General features: G+C 53.2%; 1 protein-coding gene across 2 annotated transcripts in view; it reads left to right on the forward strand.

The window, feature by feature from the left end:
* CLPB (ClpB family mitochondrial disaggregase) overlaps window positions 1–9,745 on the forward strand; it is a 97,467-nt gene extending 87,722 nt beyond the window's left edge. For both annotated transcript variants that reach the window (XM_063306026.1, XM_063306027.1), the window contains exons 12-16: window positions 2,183–2,339; window positions 3,534–3,607; window positions 4,109–4,228; window positions 8,862–8,966; window positions 9,397–9,745. In XM_063306026.1, the coding sequence (XP_063162096.1) occupies window positions 2,183–2,339; window positions 3,534–3,607; window positions 4,109–4,228; window positions 8,862–8,966; window positions 9,397–9,645 (705 nt within the window). In that variant the 3' untranslated portion in view covers window positions 9,646–9,745. The remainder of the gene's footprint in view (window positions 1–2,182; window positions 2,340–3,533; window positions 3,608–4,108; window positions 4,229–8,861; window positions 8,967–9,396) is intronic.
* Window positions 9,746–20,497: the final 10,752 nt, after the last annotated feature.

The following is a 20,497-nucleotide window of genomic DNA, read 5'->3' on the forward strand; positions in this document are numbered from 1 at the left end:
AGGCCAAAGTGCGTGTCCGGTGCCCTCCCTGCACCAGTCAAGCACCAAGGGGGCTGTGGGGAAATCCGCCTTCCATCGGGAGGAGGAGAGCGACACCCGGGTTACATTTTGCCCAGTCTCAGTGCTCGAGGGAGGACCCAGACGTGCCGCCTTCCGCGTGGCATACCCCATGTTTATCCCACCCGTCTTTCCCTAAAAGCCCACCCAGATGCAGGAGCAGAGTCCAAAGATGTGGCTCCCTGCAATTTAACATGACTCCCTCCTTGGGCAGACCCCTTCCATGAGCCAGGAAAGGCAGGTTTTCAAGACAGGCTCTGCCCCCTTTGTCTGCTCTGGCGCTGTTTTTGCTTGCCATGGGAGGATGTCTCATCCCTCCTCCTCTGGCACAGAGCACTTTTTTATAGGGCACAGCAGGCAGACCTGCCCTGCCTGTGAACTTGCGTGTCCTCATGCCCCACCTCGTTTTGCTGCAGGGGTCGCAGGTTTGCCGCCTGATCAGAAGGGGCCGGCGTGCCCGGCTGTTATCGTCGAGTGTCAGACGGCCTCTGCGCCCAGCTGAGTCGGGAGGCAGCTCCCCACCCCTGAATCCGTTGGCCTCCTTGGGGTTTCACAACCCTCTGCCTTGCCAACCTCAGTCCTTGCATTTAGTTAGGAAAAATGGCTGAGTTTTGGGGTTGTGTTTTTTTTTTCCCAAGGATTAATAACCCTGGTATTTTTCTTGCATAGATCATGATGGCAGCCGCTAAATGCGAAATCAATTCCTGAACTGCTAGTCTGACAGAGCAATAACCGAAATGTTAATCCCCAGCCCTGACACAAATGTGTGCCATTCGGCTGGACAGGACCGCTCCTGGCGACACTTAGAAAGTGGCAGGGGGGCAGACCTTCAGCTTTGGTTTCCTTGCTCCTCTTCATCCTCCTCCCCCCTTACCAGCCGTCCGCATTTTTAAAAGATTCTTAGTTCGGCATTCTTGGAGAGAGAGGGGAGAACTGGATGTCCTCAGAGGGTCCAGGGGCTCTCCTGTCCCGCCCCAAGAGTCAGGGCCCATCTCCGTTCTGGGTAGGAGGCTTTTCGATCCCAGGTCAGGCCCTGTCGCCCACAGTGCTGCTGGGAGACTTTTAAACTGCTTTGTTTCATTTATGGTGAGCAAAAGCTCTACCCTGCCCCTACCCCTAGTGACACTGGGCGGCACAGACAGCAGTCCCAGCATAAGAACAGTCCTCCAAGAAACAGCTTTGGTGCCACCAATACAACAAGCGCTGCTGTCATCCATAAGATGGGAGGGTTGCCCCGTTCCCTTCAACTAGGCCTCAGGCCTACCCAGGTCCTGTTTCAAGGGGTCTGAGCATATGCCCAGTTCAGGGCCACCCCTTCCACCGTGTCAGGAAAGGCCTGCCTCTCTTACTTTTCACAGGGCAGGCCCCCTCTAGATCCCACTAGACAGGGTGGTTCCTGAAGAGCGAACCTGAGCCTGCCTTCATGCAGTTGTAAGATTGTTATTGCACGTGTTGGACTAGAGGCCATTGGTGGTGTTGAAAAAGGCCCTGGAAATGCTTGAGCAGTGTAGGTCAGAGAGTTAGAATCCAGAAGAGGTTGGAATGTTCTCCCAAAGGCCGCTGTCCTGCTGAAATGGAGAAACAAGGACTCCAGGCCCAACAGTGTCCACCCTGTTGGCTTAACTGAGAACTTTTGGGCCTTGCCTTATGGTGTGGGCTGTCCGGGGTCTTTCTGAAGCAGGGGCTTCTCTGCTGGAAGTGCCCTCAAAGCAGAATGCCCTGTGGTCCATAAAATTAAGGTGGAGCTTACAGTCCAAATATTAATGAGAGAAGCTGAGGCAGCGAGAATCGGTGTGGGAGGACGAAGTGGAAAGGAAGTGTTGGGTTGTGGATCAGATCTAGGTTCACTATAATAGATGGTTTTTATTTTGTGGCAGAAGGTTGGCATGACTCCCTCCTCCCAGGAAGAGGGTGTTAAATCAAAACCCCAAATCCTGCCCCTTTGCAAGCAAGTCCCACTCAAGTGACCAAGTCCTGGTGGACTTCTCTTCTGAGCAGCTCCTGCCACTCCTTCCTCCCAGCCAGTCCCCAGCATGTCCCTCGCTAAGAGAAGGGTTAGGGGAAGGCCCCGGGGGCTTCTCTTCAGCTCAGCAGTGCTTAGTCGGTTTCCCTTTGTCTCGTGAAGGGCAGGCTGACCGACGGGAAGGGAAAGACCATTGACTGCAAGGATGCCATCTTCATCATGACATCCAATGTGGCCAGTGACGAGATTGCCCAGCACGCTTTGCAGCTGAGGGAAGAGACGGCAGAGCTGAGTCGGAAGAGGATTGCCGAAAAGCTGGGTACCTGTTCTTTCCCTGCAAACCTTCTTGCTCTGGCCAGACCCCGGGACGCCTGGAGACTTCATGGGGTCCTTTGGGGATAGCCCTCTCCTTCTTCTTTGACCCCAGAGAGAGACTGCTCTTGACTGGATGGCTTCCAATTCATTACGAACCTTTTGCCCACAGAGGACACCCACCACTTCTTTTCACACAGAGCATTAATTGCTCACAAGGCCAGCAGTTGTGGAGTTTACACTAGCCGTTTGTGACAAAGTGCACCAAAGCTTGTTCCCTTCACTGGGCCACTGTCTGGGTGAAAAAATACACACTGAGCCAATCTGAGACAGCTCAGATTGGGAGGGAGCGACATCCCTTCTATAGCGCGCGCGCACACTCGCATCGGCAAAGCCAAGCAGGGTCAACAAGTGTGAAATGTGGCCAAAGTGGAAAATGAATATGCTTTAATTGTCATTTGACTTGGGTGCTGATCAAATCAAATCGGGGGGGGGGAGTGTGTGCTCTGACATGCTGCTCCAAGGCCTAGTTATAGAATTGTAGAGTGGGGAGGGACCCCAGTCCAACCCTTGGCATGTGCAGGAAAAGCAGTTCAACCATCCCTGGGAGGCAGCTGTCCAGCCTCTTTTCCAGAACCTCCAAAGACCAGAAAGTGTTGTATATCTCTGCGCTAGATTTGAATAAACAGTGTTTCTCATCCTTGGCAACGTTAAGACGTGCAGACTTCAACTCCCAGAATTCCCCAGCCAGCAAAGCTTTGCTGGCTGGGGAATTCTGGGAGTTGAAGTCCGCACGTCTTAACGTTGCCAAGAATGAGAAACACTGGAATAAGCTTTTTAGCTGCTCACACAATGTTGGTTGAATGCAGCTGCCGGAATGTAACCCAACCATTTACTCTTTCAGGTTGTCTGAAAGTAGACTTTGCCTCCCCCAAGGTTCTGTTGTAGCGCAGCTCCCATCACCCTCGCCCGGCCATGGGTGGCCATGGGGAAGCCTGATGTCAGCCCTTGGCTGCTGCTCTCAAGCAATGGAGGGGGTTTCCCAGCCCTGACATAAGAAGGCGTTGGGAGTGTTGCCACCGATGGAGGACGTGGGCCAGCCCGTCCTCCTCCAGAAGGCCGAGCAGGAAGGGCCCCCTCTGTGTTTCTTAAGCGCTGTGTTTTGGGTGCCCCCTGAGCCAGAGGCGGCTTTGTCTTTCAGATGATGTCCAGGCGACAGACAAGATAACCATCTCCAAGCAGTTCAAGGAGAACGTGATTCGCCCCATCCTGAAGGTACAGATGGTGCTGTTTACAGCCCTCGGCCTGGCTTGGGGCTGTCTGGGGTTTCAGAAGGGGGAGCTGGGTGTTTGTTTTCTTTCACCCTCTGCTTGAAGATACCCTAATAAACCTCCAGCTGGATCCAGAGGCCTTGTCGGAGTTGGTCCGCATGTTTGCCTCTGGAACAAACTCAATGGCACTTCCCTTGTAGCCCCGAATCCCGGGGCTGCATCCTTTGCTCAGGCCACTGTGCTTGCTTGCCTGCAAGGTTAGTGACACTCAGCAAGCCTCACTCTTCCAAGCCAGAAGGGCTTCCCCCACCCCTCCTGTGGAAATCTCAGAAGCCCCCCGAGCTTCACAAGGCCCCCTTGTCTGTTTAATAAACAGCAAGGCCATAATTTGGTGGGCATCATGACCTGATTTCATCCCCCTCAACAGCGACTTCCAAAAGTGAGATGGCGTGGCTGATCGGACTGGGCCAGCCCACCCCGCTGCTCTCTGCTTCTCTCTCCACAGGCTCACTTTCGAAGAGACGAGTTCCTTGGGAGGATCAACGAAATTGTCTACTTCCTTCCCTTTTGTCAGTCGGAGCTGATCCAGCTCGTCAACAAGGAGCTGAGTTTCTGGGCCAAGCGGGTAAGGACTGCCAGTGTTGCCCCAAGTTAGCTTCCCTTTTTTCCCATTTCTCCACCCTTCCTAATAGAACACCATTCCTTTTTCTTAAGTACAGGAGTGAGATAGAAACATCAGGGTACAGCCATATTAAACAGGGGGAAGGGCAAAGGAATGTAATAAGGGGATTTAGTTGTTGTTGTTTTTTAAAAATATTTATTTATTTATTTAATCAAACTTTATCACCACCCATCTCCCCCACACGGGGGGACTCTGAGCAGTTTACAATAAAACAGGATTAAAATTCAGAATGATTACAAATACAATAATACAATAAAAATAGCTTGAGCACCTCAATGATGCCATGAGCTAAACTGCGAAGGGCCACCCAAGACGGGAAGGTCATGACAGAGCGGTCAGACTAAATGCGATCCCTGGGGAAGGTCATGGCAACCCACCCCAGTATTCTTGCCGTGAAAACTAAATGGATCAGCACAACCAGAGATATGTCGGTATACCATCGGAAGATGAGACCCCCAGGTCAGAAGATGGTCAAAATGCTACTGGGGAGGAACAGAGGATGAGCTCAACTAGCCCCAGACGTGATGACGCAGCTAGCTCAAAGCCGAAAGGACGGCTAGCGGCCGACGGTGCTGGTGGTGAACGGCGAATCCAATGTTCTAAGGATCAACACACCACTGGAACCTGGAATGTCAGATCTATGAGCCAGGGCAGATTGGATGTGGTTATTGGTGAGATGTCAAGATTAAAGATAGACATTCTGGGCGTCAGTGAACTGAAATGGACTGGAATGGGCCACTTCACATCAAATGACCACCAGATCTACTGTGGACAAGAGGACCACAGAAGAAATGGAGCAGCCTTCATAATTAATAGTCAAGTGGCTAAAGCAGTGCTTGGATACAACCCAAAAAATGATTGAATGATCTCAATTCGAATTCAGGGCAAGCCATCTAACATCACAGTGATCCAAATATACGCCCCAACCACAGATGCTGAAGAAGCTGAAGTAGAGCAGTTCTATGGGGATCTGCAGCACCTACTGGACAACACGCCTAAAAGAGATGTTATTTTCATCACGGGAGACTGGAATGCTAAGGTGGGCAGTCAAATGACACCTGGAATTACAGGTAAGCATGGCCTGGGAGAACAAAATGAAGCAGGACATAGGCTGATAGAATTCTGCCAAGACAACTCACTCTGCATAACAAACACTCTCTTCTAACAACCTAAAAGATGGCTTTATACATGGACTTCACCAGATGGACCACATCGAAATCAGATTTACATCCTTTGCAGCCAAAGGTGGCGGACATCTATACAGTCGGTAAAAACAAGACCCGGAGCTGACTGTAGTTCAGATCACGAACTACTTCTTGCACAATTTAGGATCAGACTCAAGAGATTAGGGAAGATCCACAGATCAGCTAGATATGAGCTCACTAATATTCCTAAGGAATATGCAGTGGAGGTGAAGAATAGATTTAAGGGACTGGACTTAGTAGATAGGGTCCCGGAAGAACTATGGACAGAAGTCTGCAACATTGTTCAGGAGGCAGCAACAAAATACATCCCAAAGAAAGAGAAAACCAAGAAGGCAAAGTGGCTGTCTGCTGAGACACTAGAAGTAGCCCAAGAAGGAAGGAAAGCAAAAGGCAACAGTGATAGGGGGAGATATGCCCAATTAAATGCAAAATTCCAGAGGTTAGCCAGAAGAGATAAGGAATTATTTTTAAACAAGCAATGCGCGGAAGTGGAAGAAGACAAGGACAAGAGACCTCTTCCAGAAAATTAGAAACATCGGAGGTAAATTCTAGGCCAAAATGGGTATGATCAAAAACAAAGATGGCAAGGACCTAACAGAAGAAGAAGAGATCAAGAAAAGGTGGCAAGAATATATGGAAGACCTGTATAGGGAGGATAACAATATCGGGGATAGCTTTGACGGTGTGGTCAGTGAGCTAGAGCCAGACATCCTGAAGAGTGAGGTTGAGTGGGCCTTAAGAAGCATTGCTAATAACAAGGCAGCAGGAGACGATGGCATCCCAGCTGAACTGTTCAAAATCTTGCAAGATGATGCTGTCAAGGTAATGCATGCTATATGCCAGCAAATTTGGAAAACACAAGAATGGCCATCAGACTGGAAAAAATCAACTTATATCCCCATACCAAAAAAGGGGAACACTAAAGAATGTTCAAACTATCGAACAGTGGCACTCATTTCACATGCCAGTAAGGTAATGCTCAAGATCCTGCAAGGTAGACTTCAGCAATTCATGGAGCGAGAATTGCCAGATGTACAAGCTGGGTTTAGAAAAGGCAGAGGAACTAGGGACCAAATTGCCAATATCCGCTGGATAATGGAAAAAGCCAGGGAGTTTCAGAAAAACATCTATTTCTGTTTTATTGACTCTTCTAAAGCCTTTGACTGTGTGGACCATAACAAATTGTGGCAAGTTCTTAGTGGTATGGGGATACCAAGTCATCTTGTATGCCTCCTGAAGAATCTCTATAACGACCAAGTAGCAACAGTAAGAACAGACCACGGAACAACGGACTGGTTTAAGATTGGGAAAGGAGTACGGCAGGGCTGTATACTCTCACCCTACCTATTCAATTTGTACGCAGAACACATCATGCGACATGCTGGGCTTGAGGAGTCCAAGGCTGGAGTTAAAATCTCTGGAAGAAACATTAACAATCTCAGATATGCAGATGATACCACTTTGATGGCTGAAAGCGAAGAGGAACTGAGGAGCCTTATGATGAAGGTGAAAGAAGAAAGTGCAAAAGCTGGCTTGCAGCTAAACCTCAAAAAAACCAAGATTATGGCAACCAGCTTGATTGATAACTGGCAAATAGAGGGAGAAAATGTAGAAGCAGTGACAGACTTTGTATTTCTAGGTGCGGAGATTACTGCAGATGCTGACTGCAGTCAGGAAATCAGAAGACGCTTAATCCTTGGGAGAAGAGCAATGACCAATCTCGATAAAATAGTCAAGAGCAGAGACATCACACTGACAACAAAGGTCCGCATAGTCAAAGCAATGGTGTTCCCCGTAGTAACACATGGCTGCGAGAGCCGGACCATAAGGAAGGCTGAGAGAAGGAGGATCGATGCTTTTGAACTGTGATGTTGGAGGAAAATCCTGAGAGTGCCTCGGACTGCAAGAAGATCAAACCAGTCCATCCTCCAGGAAATAAAGCCAGACTGCTCACTGGAGGGAATGATATTGAAGGCCAAACTGAAATACTTTGGCCACATAATGAGAAGACAGGACACCCTGGAGAAGATGCTGATGCTAGGGAGAGTGGAAGGCAAAAGGAAGAGGGGCCGACCAAGGGCAGGGTGGATGGATGATATTCCAGAGGTGACGGACTCGTCCCTGGGGGAGCTGGGGGTGTTGACGACCGACAGGAAGCTCTGGCGTGGGCTGGTCCATGAAGCCACGAAGAGTCGGAAGCGACTAAACAAATAAACAACAAAAATGGCTAAGAGATTTTAATCAGTCCGTGAGTGTAATAGGTCCATCAAAATCACTATAGGGCGCTAGCCATGAATTAAGAGACAGTTATCAAGGCAAATATTACCCAATTCTTCCTTCATAATGAAGGTTCCTCTTTCTGGGTTCCTGAAATGTTATCCTGAGACAAACTGAATCAGTCCTGAGGCCCTCACCTTTCCTTCTAAGGTAAAATGCAAGCAAGCTTCTAGCTCTCATCATTGGAAAGAGAAACCAGGTTGCAAAAGGGGGTCTACCCCACTCCCTTCCTGGCTCTGATGGTCTGGTTACCTTTTCTGATCACAGATGACTCTGGCCTCTCCACAGAGGCAAGGCACTGGCTTGGCCCATTTTAAGCTCCGCAGTTCTCCTTAAAGCTCGGAAAGGAGGCCATTTGAAGGCCCGGCCACAGGCCACAGCAGGGCAAGTTGCGCTGGGCCAGAGGGAGCCACCACTCAGGTTGGTCCCAGGGGCAGCCTCGCCACCGGTAAGTGGCAAAGCCAGCTTTAGGGAAAGCAAAGCCAGTGGACTAAGGGGCTCGATACCACAGAGACCAAAGACTCCGGAATGATACGTTGCAGAAATTTGGTTAAAGCTTCCTGGAAGAAGCTTCCTCCATTTTGGTGTGGAAAAGGAAAACACAGAAAAGCAGCCAAGTAGAACATTTCTGGGACCTGCTGGTTTTATCCATCTGTGCAAAGAAAAGACAACTTTAGCCACTTCAGATTGCCCCCAGCAATTTGAAATGTTTTTTCAAATTGTGAAGGCCGGAGATTGCAGAAGTCAAGAAGAGAAAAACCTAGAGAACATTGTTTTGATGGAGGGGGCTGGGTAGGTGAGCATCTTCCCCTTTTCAGCACCGGGTTCTGTCTGCTCCACTAGGTTTTGTCTCACGGGGTGGGCATTGCTGGACTGCTCCTCTATGTCCCCTCCTCCCAAACATGGCCAAAGTATGTCTTCTCCAGGAGATTTGGTGAGCAGAACCTTCTCGCCGAGAGAGGACCGCTCCTCTTGCCCCTAGGATTGTGAGGGAGGGGGTCTCGGGAAGCGAGACCAGGAAGTTCCTCATCCCCGGTGAAAACTGCTAATTCGGAAAGCAGATTCCTAATTGCTGCTCCTTCCTCCCCCTGCAGGCCAAGGCGAGGCACAACATCACGCTGGTGTGGGACAGGGAGGTCATGGACGTTCTGGCGGACGGCTACAACCTGCACTACGGGGCCCGCTCCATCAAGCACGAGGTGAGCCCTGCTATCTCTCCACGCCCCAGTGGAGCCAAGAAGGAAGGCCCCTCCGGCTCCCCTTACTGTTTCCTTTTTGTTTCTTCACTGAGCAATTTGTTTACTTTTTCCCAAAGCTTCTGCGTCAGTTGCAGTGAGTTAAGAAGCAAAAGGGTCCCTCTGTCAAATAAATTTGCCTTGAAACACGAGAGTGTTCTGCCAGCTTCCTGCCAGTCTGGGTACTGCTGCGCCCCAGACATAAATCAGTGCATCCTCCTGTAGGTCTCTGAATAGGAACTGCAGCTCGAGGTCCCTTTCGCTTGGCTCTTTTTCTGAACTCTGAGGTTTGGGGTTCTGCTGGCTGATGTTCTGCTGGAAAACTCCTCCAGTGGCAGCCTTTAGGGGCCCCGAGCTCCAGCCTGCAGTGCCTGATTTTCCTCTTGCCGGCCAGGTTGAGCGTCGGGTGGTGAACCAGCTTGCTGCGGCCTACGAGCAGGACCTTCTCCCCCACGGGTGCACCTTGAGGATCACGGTGGACGACTCGGACAAGCAGCTCCTGAAGGCCAAGGACAACCCCCTGTCCAAGGAGGGCCTACGGAAGGGGCCGACGCTGCGGCTGGAGATACTGGAGGACAGCAAAAGCCGGAAACTGGACATCCAGGCCCCCCTGATGCCCGACGGAGCCTCCTACCCCTCATAGGCCCGGGGGCGGCCCCGAGCCGTCCTCTAGCTGAGCCCCTGGTGCCCGGGGGCAGTACCAGAACAAACAGTTGGTAATAAAGCAATCATGAGAGAGGGAAGTCACGTGGGAATGCAGTTTTCTCTGGAGGGGAGCAGGAAGGGCAGCAATTCTGTAGCTCTGGCACCCTCCAGACACTGCCTGGGTGGATGGGGGGGGTCGTAGTCCAGGGCTTCTGGAGGGGGTCACCTTAGGGAGGAAGAGGGTTGCCGAACTAGGGTGCCTCCCCAGAGAGTACCTGGAAGATTCAGTTCAGAGTCTCTTCCTGTCTCTGGTGGTGGGTGCTTCCTCGCCCCACTCTCCCAGCAACCTGGCTAGTGTACTGAGTGCGAATCCTTTGCTCTGGAAGGAGCTCTGCCTGATGTGCCTCTCAACTGTGAACGGAGGGGTGGCAGGCGGGGAAGCTGTTTCCAGCCACAATGGCAGTGGGGAGCGGTATAAGTTATTGTAATAAATGCAATGTGCACCTCAAGCGATGCCTGTCTTCCTGTTCCTCTCGGTCCTCTGCAAGCCACAGCAGGCTCCCCAACGAAGGGGGGCTTTTTTGCCTTTTGATCTATGCTTCCTTGTCCGGCGATACGCTCTCTTCTGGAAGTCCCCAAATGTGGAATGTGGGGTGGCTCGTCAGTTGGTTTCAGTTTTAGGAAATACCGCCTTCCTGGGGCAAGAAAAGAAACCCAAGCTGTGAAGAGGAGGAGGAGGGGGTCCTGGCCAGGAACCGATGTGGCTGAAGTTTGGCCAACAGGCCAAGCAAGGTGGCAGAGCCGCCGGTGACCCTTTGCTGAAGGTCCCGGACATTTGCAGAGATGCCCAGAAGGGGCACAAGAAGCGCCTGGCGCACGTGTGCTTCAAGGGAGATGGATCGATCGGTCGCCAGCAAGCACAGCCAGCTCCGACCAGCTTGTGCAGCTTCTGCCTGTTGACTGAGCGTGCCCGGAGGCTTGGCTCCTAATCCAATTAGGGACGCAGGATTGAGGACAAGGAGGAAGCAGGATACGAATACCTGGGGGGGGCGTGTCAGTTTCAGCTCTTTTGTGGCATTTGCATTTTTTCTTTGTGGGCAGGAGCCACCGTAGCTTGCGGGGCTGAGAATCGTGGAGGGCCCCCAGGTCCAAGGGCTGGTTCCTGGCAGAAGAAAGTGTCAGGAGAAGAGGGGCTGCTGCTGGCGGGCTCAGCGGCTTTCCCAGGCGAGCTCTGTGGACACGTTCACTTCCAGTCAGGATGGGAAAATCTGCTCCCCCTCGCTGTGGGGCCTTGCTACCCTCCTCTCCGCACCCCCTCCTTCCTTCGGGGTGTCGGAAACAAGTGCAACGTTGCAGGCAGCAGGCCCGGCTCCTTGGAGTAGCCGGGGGTGGTAATTGGCCCTGGTGGGGACCCTGTAGCATGCTGGGGGGTTGCTGGGGACCTCGCCTGCCCCCGCAGCCTGTTGTCTCTTCCTGGTGGCTCGGGGGGAGAACAGGAGCAGGTGGGTTTTCAGAGTCTTTCTCTTGTGGAATCAGCCGTTCCTTTGAGCAGAATTTGCAGTCCTCTTCCCCAACCTGGAGAACAAACAGCTAGCAGGGGATGATGGGTTTAGTGCACCAGGTCTGGAGAGCGGCTGGTTGAAGGGGAGAGAGGAGCATCTGTGCACATGCCGTCCTGGAAGAAGGTCTGCGTCCCTGTCGCTAGACAGGAGTTGGGCCGTGCTGTTGAATCTCAAGGAAAGCATGTTTACTCGAGCCACAAGACTTAGCAGAGTCCACCGTCTCTCATCCGAACCTTCCCAAAAGGAGGCGTAAACCGTCCTGATAAAATGGCATCTTGCAGGCCCCGCCAGTGTTCTTGCTCTTTCCCCACGTTGCAGGCGGATTCCATGTAGGCAGGACGCGCCCGGCCCCGCATTTAACCGGCTCAGAGCAGAAGGTCTTTCCAGAAGCCGGAGCTGCTTCCGTTCTCCACACAGCCGGGCCAGGACCCGAACTCCCCATCGCTTCACCCATGGTGGAAAGGCGTGCTTGTTGCAAGGTGGGATGGAACGGGAGGGCGGCCTTGGAGGTCAGAGGGAAGAGACGCTGCCTGGGGAACAAGCGGACAAACGGGGAGGGCGTCCATGAGGGTGGGGCGGTCTAAAGCAGCTTAGGAAAGGCCTGCCCTGACCAGTCAAGCGATAAAGAGGGAGGGCGGGAGGTGGTACCTTCAGACTTGCCAGATTCGGTCAATGTAGCCTTCCAATAAAGTAGAGTTAGCTCATCTGGGCGGGTTTCCGGTCTGGTCTGCCTGGAAGATCTCAAAATGTCATGGCACCCTCCCCTCGTTACCCTCATAATAATCCTGCGAGGCAGGTTCGACTGGGGGAGGGCCCCCCCCCGAGTGAGGATTTGAACCCGAGCCTCTCCTGCCCAAGGTTTTCACTTTCTGTTTTCTCAGGAGAGAAAGGGCTCCCTTTTCAGAAGGGTTTCTCCCTGGGAAGGCAGGGGGGCAATCCTCTGTCCACCCGGGAGGTGCAGGTACAACGCGTGGCCTGTTCCCACATGAGACCCACCCTGTGGAGAGAGGGCCCCAGGCTGGGTGCGGGGCTGCCTTTCCCCGGCCTTGTTGGGTGTCCCTCGGAAGCATCCGGGTAACCTTCATGCCCTGAGTGAGAAACGGTTTCCCCCTTGAGACGCAGCCCCACGTCTGTTCTGCCTCCTCCAGAAGGGTATCCCGGCCCCAAGCAGCTGGAAAGGTGTGGAACGCCGACCGACTGTGCAAACAAGAGAGGCCTGGCTTCCAAACTCTCCGGCCGGCCTTCAGAGTTGCGGGGCTGTTGGGAATCCGTCCAGGGCGGTGGGGAGCAAGCGTGCAAATGCCTTGCTTTCAGCCTGCCCCTCTCCCTGCTTCGCATCTAAAGAATGCTTGCGGCAGCTGACAGTTGCAGGGACTGCGGGAACTGCGCAGGGAGAGGAGGATTGAAGTTGGGGAGGGGAGGGGATCAGATACCAGCACAAATCAAGCAGAGAAGTTAAGCACCTGCCGGAATAAGTCAGCTTTAAGAAACCCATGAAACGTCAGTGATGACCAAGCGCAGAGCCTGGACACTGTGCAGTCAGAGGAGAAAGGAGTGGAAAGATTGGCGACTACTTGGGGTAAACTGGTGTAGGGTGGTTGTGTCCAAGGAGGGAAGAGCCAGGCCGCTTCTCAGGATAACCTCTGCAGACCAAAGAGAAGCAGCAGAGCAAGTGCCAGGGAGGTGCCCCAACGCCCACTGGCCATCCAGAGCCCTGCTCCGAGGAGCTTCAGTGCGCTTAACTTTTGTCCTGGCCTAAAGCAGATCTGCCCCGCAGTCCTTTGCCCAGCCAGCTCTTTCCGCTGGCACCTTCTTGGAAGAAGGGCCCAGTCCATAAGCAAAAGCAATCTCTTGGAGGTCTTTCTTGGGTGCCCTCCCCAATCTAAGGCGGGGGGAGTGAAGATGACGGGCATGGGCTTCCCTGAGGGCACCACAGGCATGGCGATCCTCTGCAGAGCAGTTCCGCTCACTCCTTCCTTGCTGCATTCTTGCGTGGCCCTGGTTCTTTCGCCCCCTTCCGCTGTTCTAGTTGATTGTGTCCAACGCCTGGTGCGGACCCAGAAAATGGGTAACAGGGTTAAGTATGTTGAGGAAGACCACTGTCCTTCCGGGGAGGCAGAGGATGGAAGAAGGGACAAGAAGATGTCCTCCATGAACGACTTTAAGATAATTTTAAGATAACTTTAAGATAACGACTTTAAGATAACTTGATAACTTAAGATAATTCAGATGGTATGTTTTGATGTGATGAAGTATACCATTCGCTGCCTTGAGCCCGCATAGAAAGCTTTTTGCCATTCCAAGTCGGCCCACTTGGTTATTTAATGGTTCGATGTATTGTGTGAATCTGGAAGAAGAGTGAATTCGGTAACTAGATTAAACGTGTTGTGCAAAGGGGGTCATCGTGTTTATTGAAATCTATTTTGTTTATTGAAATTTCTCCAGCTGTAGACCTCAGGGCACTTACCAGGGTTGTGAGAGTTGAGTATACGAGGCAGATGACGTGGCTCTCTACGGCACGTGGTTGTATCCCTTGAGCAAGTGGCAAGTGCTGCCCACTTCTTCCAAATGGACACGGCCTTTAACTCACCAGGTGCCGCCTCAGTGTGCATGTGTGAAGGAGAGAACCACCACCCAGCCAGTCTAGCATCCTGGCTGTCCTTGGGCAAATTGTATTTCCATTACATGGAAACTTCCAAGTCCTACCTGGAGACCTGGCAAACATCAAGCCAGGCATAAACATCTGAGAATGAGCAAGCCTGGGGCCAGCTGGTCCTTGAGCTGGAAAGTTGTTCTCCTTCAGACGTTAGTCTTCATGGGACAGAAACTCGGTGCCCCCCTGCTTGCAGAAGGAACGTCCTGCCAAGGCAGGCCGCATGGTCTGGCTGGCCTGCATCTCTGGCCTCCTAGCCTTGGGTGGAAATCAAGCCCATCTCAGCTGTGCGACCCACCCACCCCCATCCCCCGAGTGGGGAAGACCATCGTGGCTTCCTCCGCCTGGGAACTTTTGGGCAAGCCAAGCAGCTCAGCTGGGAAGCAACCTGCATGCGCCTCTTTCCATGGGGAGGAAGGTGGTGGCCCAGCACACGCACCGATTTGTTTGATTGGTTTCCCATCGTATGTATGTGGGGCAGTGAAACAGGCAGCAGCGTGCCTTTAAGCAAACTGGCAAGGGTGAAAGGGCTCCCTCTGACAGATCAAATAAATGTGCCATTGCAGCCGAACAAGAAACAATAAAAACCAGGCAGAGGCTGGAGGAGAGAAACAGCAGCCTGTGACGGCAGAAATTCAATTACTGGCAGCCTCAGCCCCATGCCGGGACGGTAATTCAATTAGGGCCGAGCAGGTTCCCACTAGCAGAAGGGGCTGCTGAGCAGAGGGGTAGGGCAGCCCCTTGGCGGGCCTGCTTCAGCTGCGCACTGAGCAAACAATGCTACCAAGTGGGCTGGGGCTGGGGGGAGACTGGCGAGGGCTGGGGGACCTACGGGGTCCCTCCACCAGGCCTGCAGCCGCGTCTCCCGTGGCCTTGGGCCCATCCTATCCCCGACTGGGAAGCTGAAGGCCACGGGAGAACGGCCAAGGGGGACCTTGCTCAGTCCAGCCTCGTGCCCCTTGGCGGTCAGAATGGAAAGTTTCCATGTAACGGAAATACAATTTGCCTCCAGTCCTCAGAGCCCTTCGCCAAACCTTTGAAAGCGGTGGCATCATCACCACATCCTGGGCAGTGGAATGCCAGAGGCCTTGCCACTGTGCCTCTTGCGAAAACAGGCTCCTCGGATGTTGTCAGGAAGTCCTGAATGTCTGGTCAGTAAATCTCATTGGGGTCCCCAAGCTTTAGCCTTCTAGTGTGTTTATTCCTTTTGGTTGACCAAGCTACCCAAGGACAGGTCACGATCACGTTAAGCCAAAGAAGGTCATCAATAAAGCCGGCAACTCATGGGAAACCACGCCACAGATCGCGCCACGTGGTCGATCAAAATCCTAAGGGCTTGTAACCCAGAGAAGGTCCTGTTTTGCCCCCTGTCCTCCCCACCTCCCCACTGACAGGCACCGGAGAAGGGGAGGTGTTTCCAATAGAAGAGAAGATCTGTGGCTCAGGGTTGAACTGTGGAGTCCTCATAAACAGGGAGCAAACCAGATGATGTTCCCTAGTCGGGTCATGAGATCTCTGCGAGCCACCCACCCAGCTCAGGACTGCGCAGGGAGAGGGGTTTTGAGCTACCACCTGGATGCCAAGAGGCTTGGGCCCTCGTGGGTGAGCAGCTTCCCTTGGCCCCAGCAAGCCACTGTTCCAGATGAGTCAGTTTGGGGCCCGATCCCGGCAGCTGCCCTCAAAGCCCGTTGCCACAGGCCCTCCCTCCAGGCTGGGCACCGGGATTCCTCTGCCTGGCAGCTCCTGACTGAATCCGCCAGTCTTGGGAGAAGCCCATTTGGCATCCCTCCCAGCCGCTGAGATGGGGCTCCATCCTGACGCAGAGGGGAAGGAACTCTCCCTCTTTCTGCCAAGGCATCTCTGGCGCCATTTCTTTTTAACGTTTTATTCATTTTTATTGTAATGCCTTTGATTAATATGAGCCGCCCAGAGTCGTAGAGAGTTGGGCTGCATACAGGTTTAATATAAAATGATGATGATGATGATGATGATGATGATGATGATGATGATGATGATGATGATAATATCATCTTCCTTGCCGTTCCCATGCAGTGCCTGCCGTCTCTTGGAGTTCTAGCCACCTTTCTTCCAGGGGCTGTGCGTGGTGCTCCTCCAATGTTTCCCCACAACAACAGTCCTGTGTGGCAGGTTGGGCTGAGAGGAAGTGCCCCAGGGAACTTGGCTGAGGCTGGGCTGGAACTGGGTCTCCCTGACTGTACATGCAGCACCTCCACCGGGACACCCCTCTGGCTCCCAGCGGGCCCGGGAGAGGCCAATGCCACTTCCCCGGCCATCACAAAACTGCCCAGAAGGAAGGGCCAGCTCAGCGGGACCAGAGGTGACGCCTTCTCCTGCCACTTGAGCCCCAGGCCTGGGGTGAGGGGCTCATCCTGGCCCCGGGCCCCTTGCCAAAGACAGGCAAGAGCAAAGTCCATCCCAAGGGATAGTCCGGCTGTCCTTGTCTTTGAAGGGAGATGTCGCTGCCTGCCCCCAGATCCAGCAATTCCAGTTGATGGGCTTCCTGCTTTCTGAGGGAGGTGGGACCCAGGAATGCTTTCTGAGGGGCCCGGCCCAGAGGAAAAGCAGAGCCCAAGAGCAGACGAAGGAAAGGGACCCACAAAGCCCGTGGGTTGTGGTGGGGCAAGGCCACCTTTTCCTCTCAGAGGAGAGGGGGCTAAAGAGAGGGGCTGCCCCACCAGAGCTGGGCCAGGAGGACAGGACCCGGGTGCCTGGCCAGCCCTGGGCCCATGCCCTGAAGAGGGTCCACTTTCCTCCCTGCTCAGTGGGTAATGTCTCTGCCATGGGGGCCACCGCTGGCACATCCCAGCAGCAGCCCCTTTCAGCTGGGCATGTGGGTCCTCCTTGGCTGGGGGATCTCTTCCTTTGGGCCCCGTGTTTCCCCTCCCCACACCCTTTCCTTCCTCAGGCCTTGTGTTCTGTTTCACTCCCTTTTCCTCCTCTTCCTCCCACTTCTTCAGCGGCAGCATCGATTTCGTCACATCTCCCCAGCTGGCGTTTCTTTTCCTCTTGCTCCTCCTCCTCCTGATCCCCGAGATGGATTATCCTAACGTGCTTAATCAAGTTAAAGACCCCCAGTTGGTTAGAGTTCACCCTGGCTGGTTGCTGCTATGGCTGCGCCTGTGGTGCCAGCTCAGCCAAGGGGCGTACAGTGTGTATTTCTATCCCTCGCTTCCCTTGCTGTGACTTCTCTGCTGCGCAAACCCTTCTGAATAATTCAATTTCAAATACTGAGGCCCTTTGAGGATATTTTTGAAAATGCATCAATGCCACGCATGTACCAAAATAAGCAAAATACAGCTATGCCTGCATAGACGTGAGTTGGTTGTTCAGCCACACCGGTGTGGTTGTAATCGGACTGTCCCCCAAGCCAGCCTCAGCCCCTGCTACATTCCCTTCCCGCTGCTGCCATCTCCGGACAGCCATTGTGCACCTAACCAGTTGCCTCTGCTCTCTCCAGTGAGAGCTGGCGAGCCAGGTGGATGGGGAGGGGAAGGCGCAGGACTGTGAACCAGGAGATCTAGGAACCCCCCTCCTTTGGCTGACCCTGGGCTCGTGGATTCACTGCCCCAGAATTTGTAATTTCCACGGATCAGCGTTTCTCAACCTCAGCAACCGTAAGGTGTGTGGACTTCAACTCCCAGAATTCCCTAGCCAGAATTGCTGGGAGTTGAAGTCCACACATCTTACAGTTGCTGAGGTTGCGAAACGCTGCCATAGATTATGTGAGTTTTGTTGTAACTGGGAGTTACTTCAAGAACTAATTGTGGTTGAAAAGTAAGGTGAAAATGAAATGGATTTATGGAACGAACAGCCAGGAGGTGGTCTAGCTCCCTGGAATTTGCCCTCCCCACTTCATGCCTTCCAGAATAGCAAGCTGATCTGGGACATCATCTGGGTCATCTCTTCCTATGGCCCCTAGTGGCTCTGGGTTGAGGCTGACCTGGTCAGATCTCTTGCTGTGTCCTCCAGAGGCCCCAGCTGGACATGACCAGAGGGGTGGGCCATAAACAGGGGTCCTTTGGAGCTGCTTCTGCCTCTCTCCAGAAGACTTAGGGACTGGCTGGGAGGCTTTGATGAGGGTGTCAAGCCAAGCTTAGGTGTGGCAGGGCTGGACCTCCAGAGGTTTCAGCCTTCCTTCTAGAAGCCCTCTTGGTCTTCACACCCAGGTCTCCTGCACTGGGGTGGTGCTTAGTGGTTCCTACAGCCATCACCTGCCTTCTCGGGGGCACCTCACCTGGTGTCCACCTTCCAACCCTGGTGTGGGGAGGAGGGCGCCCACCCCCTGCGCTGCCTTTTTGGCAGTTGGGGAACCAAGCACCACCTTGAAGAGAAGACGAGAACCTTCCTCTCCTCTTTCTTTGAAATCTTGCAGCAGAAACACGTCCAGGTTTAGTTCACCATTTCTTTCCCTGTCCTGCCAGGAACAGCAATTTCTGAGCCCACAGAAAAGGCAGACCTCAGTTGTGACATTTGCACATTAGCACATGATATGTGGCTTCTCACAGACACCAAAGTAAACCATGGTTTACTCAACTAAGCACATTCCTGGGTCCACATGACACCCAGGCTGCATTTGCACAGCTGGTCCTCAAATTAACCCATTTTCAGGATTTGCACAGTACACTCAGTCACAAACTAGTCCCAGGGCTGGGTTCACATGGCACTCTGTTCTAAAATGTGCCTGGCTAAGTCTGTGGCGTGAGTGCCACTCAAACGTCTGCAGCTGGTGGGAAGTTGGCTTTCACGCTCACCTTTTGTCTAAAGGCGTTGGGCCTGTTAGGGAAAGATGCTCCTGCTTGGGTCAAGAGCAGCACCAGTGCGCCCTTGCATCTGTCCACACGGAGGGCAAGTGGCTCCCCGTGCATCATGAAGCCATTGTGTCAGTAGGGGGAGCAAATCACATAATTGGCATCGTGCACAGTGATATCACAATGGACATGGCACCATTGTAGCTTTGACCGGATAGCTGCCCTCCAGCACAAAAAGGCTCAGCTTTTGGGGTGGGGGCAGGCTTTTTCTGGGGCAGCCCCTTCCTCGGCAATGGAATTCCTTCCTGGACAACGGGAGGCAGTTCATTTTTAATAATGCTTTGGTGGGCTACGAAAGAAGCCAGAAAAACAGCAGACTAGATAGACCAGGGTTTCTCAACCAGGGTTCCGTGGCACCTGAGGGTTCCACAGGAGGTCCCTAGGCGTTCCCTGGGGAATTGTGATTTATTTATAAAATTATTTCAAATTCGGGCAACTTCACATTAAAGAGGTAAGTTTCATGCTTTATTTTCAGTTTAAGAATACTGTTAATGCATAGCTACAGGCCCACCCATGAAACAAATAGAATAATGTTGTAACTTCTGGCCTGTATTTGAGCCTGAACGGGCAGGGGTTCCCTGAGGCCTGGAAAATATTCCAAGGGTTCCTCTGGCATCAAAAGGTTGAGAAAGGCTGCGATACAGACTTCCATGCCATGCCTGTAATGAAAGGTGGGCAGCCACCAACACTCAGGTCTGCAAAAGGTGATCAGACTGAATCAGGGCAGGGAGGAATATCTGGAACTAGCAGAGCCTCCAGTGACAGAGGCAGTAATCCTTACAGCACCAGGCCCCAGGGAACCCAGCCAGCAGCTGCCATTGTCCTTTGGTCCCATTTCCAGTATCTCCTCGGCTGGGCTGGGGAGTGACTGCCCGACCAGAGAAGGCAGGGAGGTAGACATTCCCCGCCCCCAACACAGCTGCTGAGAACCAAATGTGCCCTTTCTGGACATGTTGAGGTGGAAAACCAAGGTGTGCCCCCTAAACCGGGCATCTCACAGTGCCCCTCAACTTCTTCCCCTTGTGCGATGAGGACCCGTCCATCCACCTAGTATTTTCAGCCACCCCAAAAACGCAGCGAGGCCCTTGGCCGCCAAAAGGCCGCCCACCTCCAGGGGTGTCTGCAGGGTATGGCCCAAAAAGTCAAAATGGCAGCCACAATGGTGTAATACAAAACGCTCAAGGCTTCAGTCGCACCACCTTGACTGTTTTGCCCGTACCCTGCGGACCCCCCACTACCTCCGAGAGAAGCCTGGGGCCCACGACCGCTGGAGACCGGCTGGCCTCTGTCTAGCCCTGGCACCCTTCGTTCTTCCACAATGGCTGGGTTTGTTCCTGGGGCACAAAAGCGGCAGAAGAATCTTCCGGAAAGAAACCCCAGCATCCGATAAAGACATTTGCTCCCCGCAGAACGCTCGGTCCACCCAGGGCATCTTCTCCACGTCCACTTCGTCACTGGCTCTCCAGCAGAGGGGGATGACCCCGGGGGGGGGGAAGAACCCCCGTCCCCTGCCCCCCCACCTGCTTGCAACAGACTCAACCTGGGACTTCCGACATGCGGAGCAGGTGCTCCGCTGCCCCCTGGCTCCCCAGTCCGGCCCCTCCCCTCCCGTCTCCCCCTCCCATCTTTTCTCTTTGTCAGATTTCTCCCCCCCCCCCGTGCCCAATTCTGCCCCCGGCTTCGGGGCAGGCAGGGAAGCGCGCCTCTCCTCCTCTCGCGTGGCAGCCTCCTGCCTAATTAGTTTAGAGGGAAAACTTAATTGAATTAACTTTTTCACAACTCCGGCAGCCTGACAGTTGGGACTCT

The sequence above is a fragment of the Candoia aspera genome, chromosome 5 (assembly GCF_035149785.1).
Source record: "Candoia aspera isolate rCanAsp1 chromosome 5, rCanAsp1.hap2, whole genome shotgun sequence".
Lineage (NCBI taxonomy): Eukaryota > Metazoa > Chordata > Lepidosauria > Squamata > Boidae > Candoia > Candoia aspera.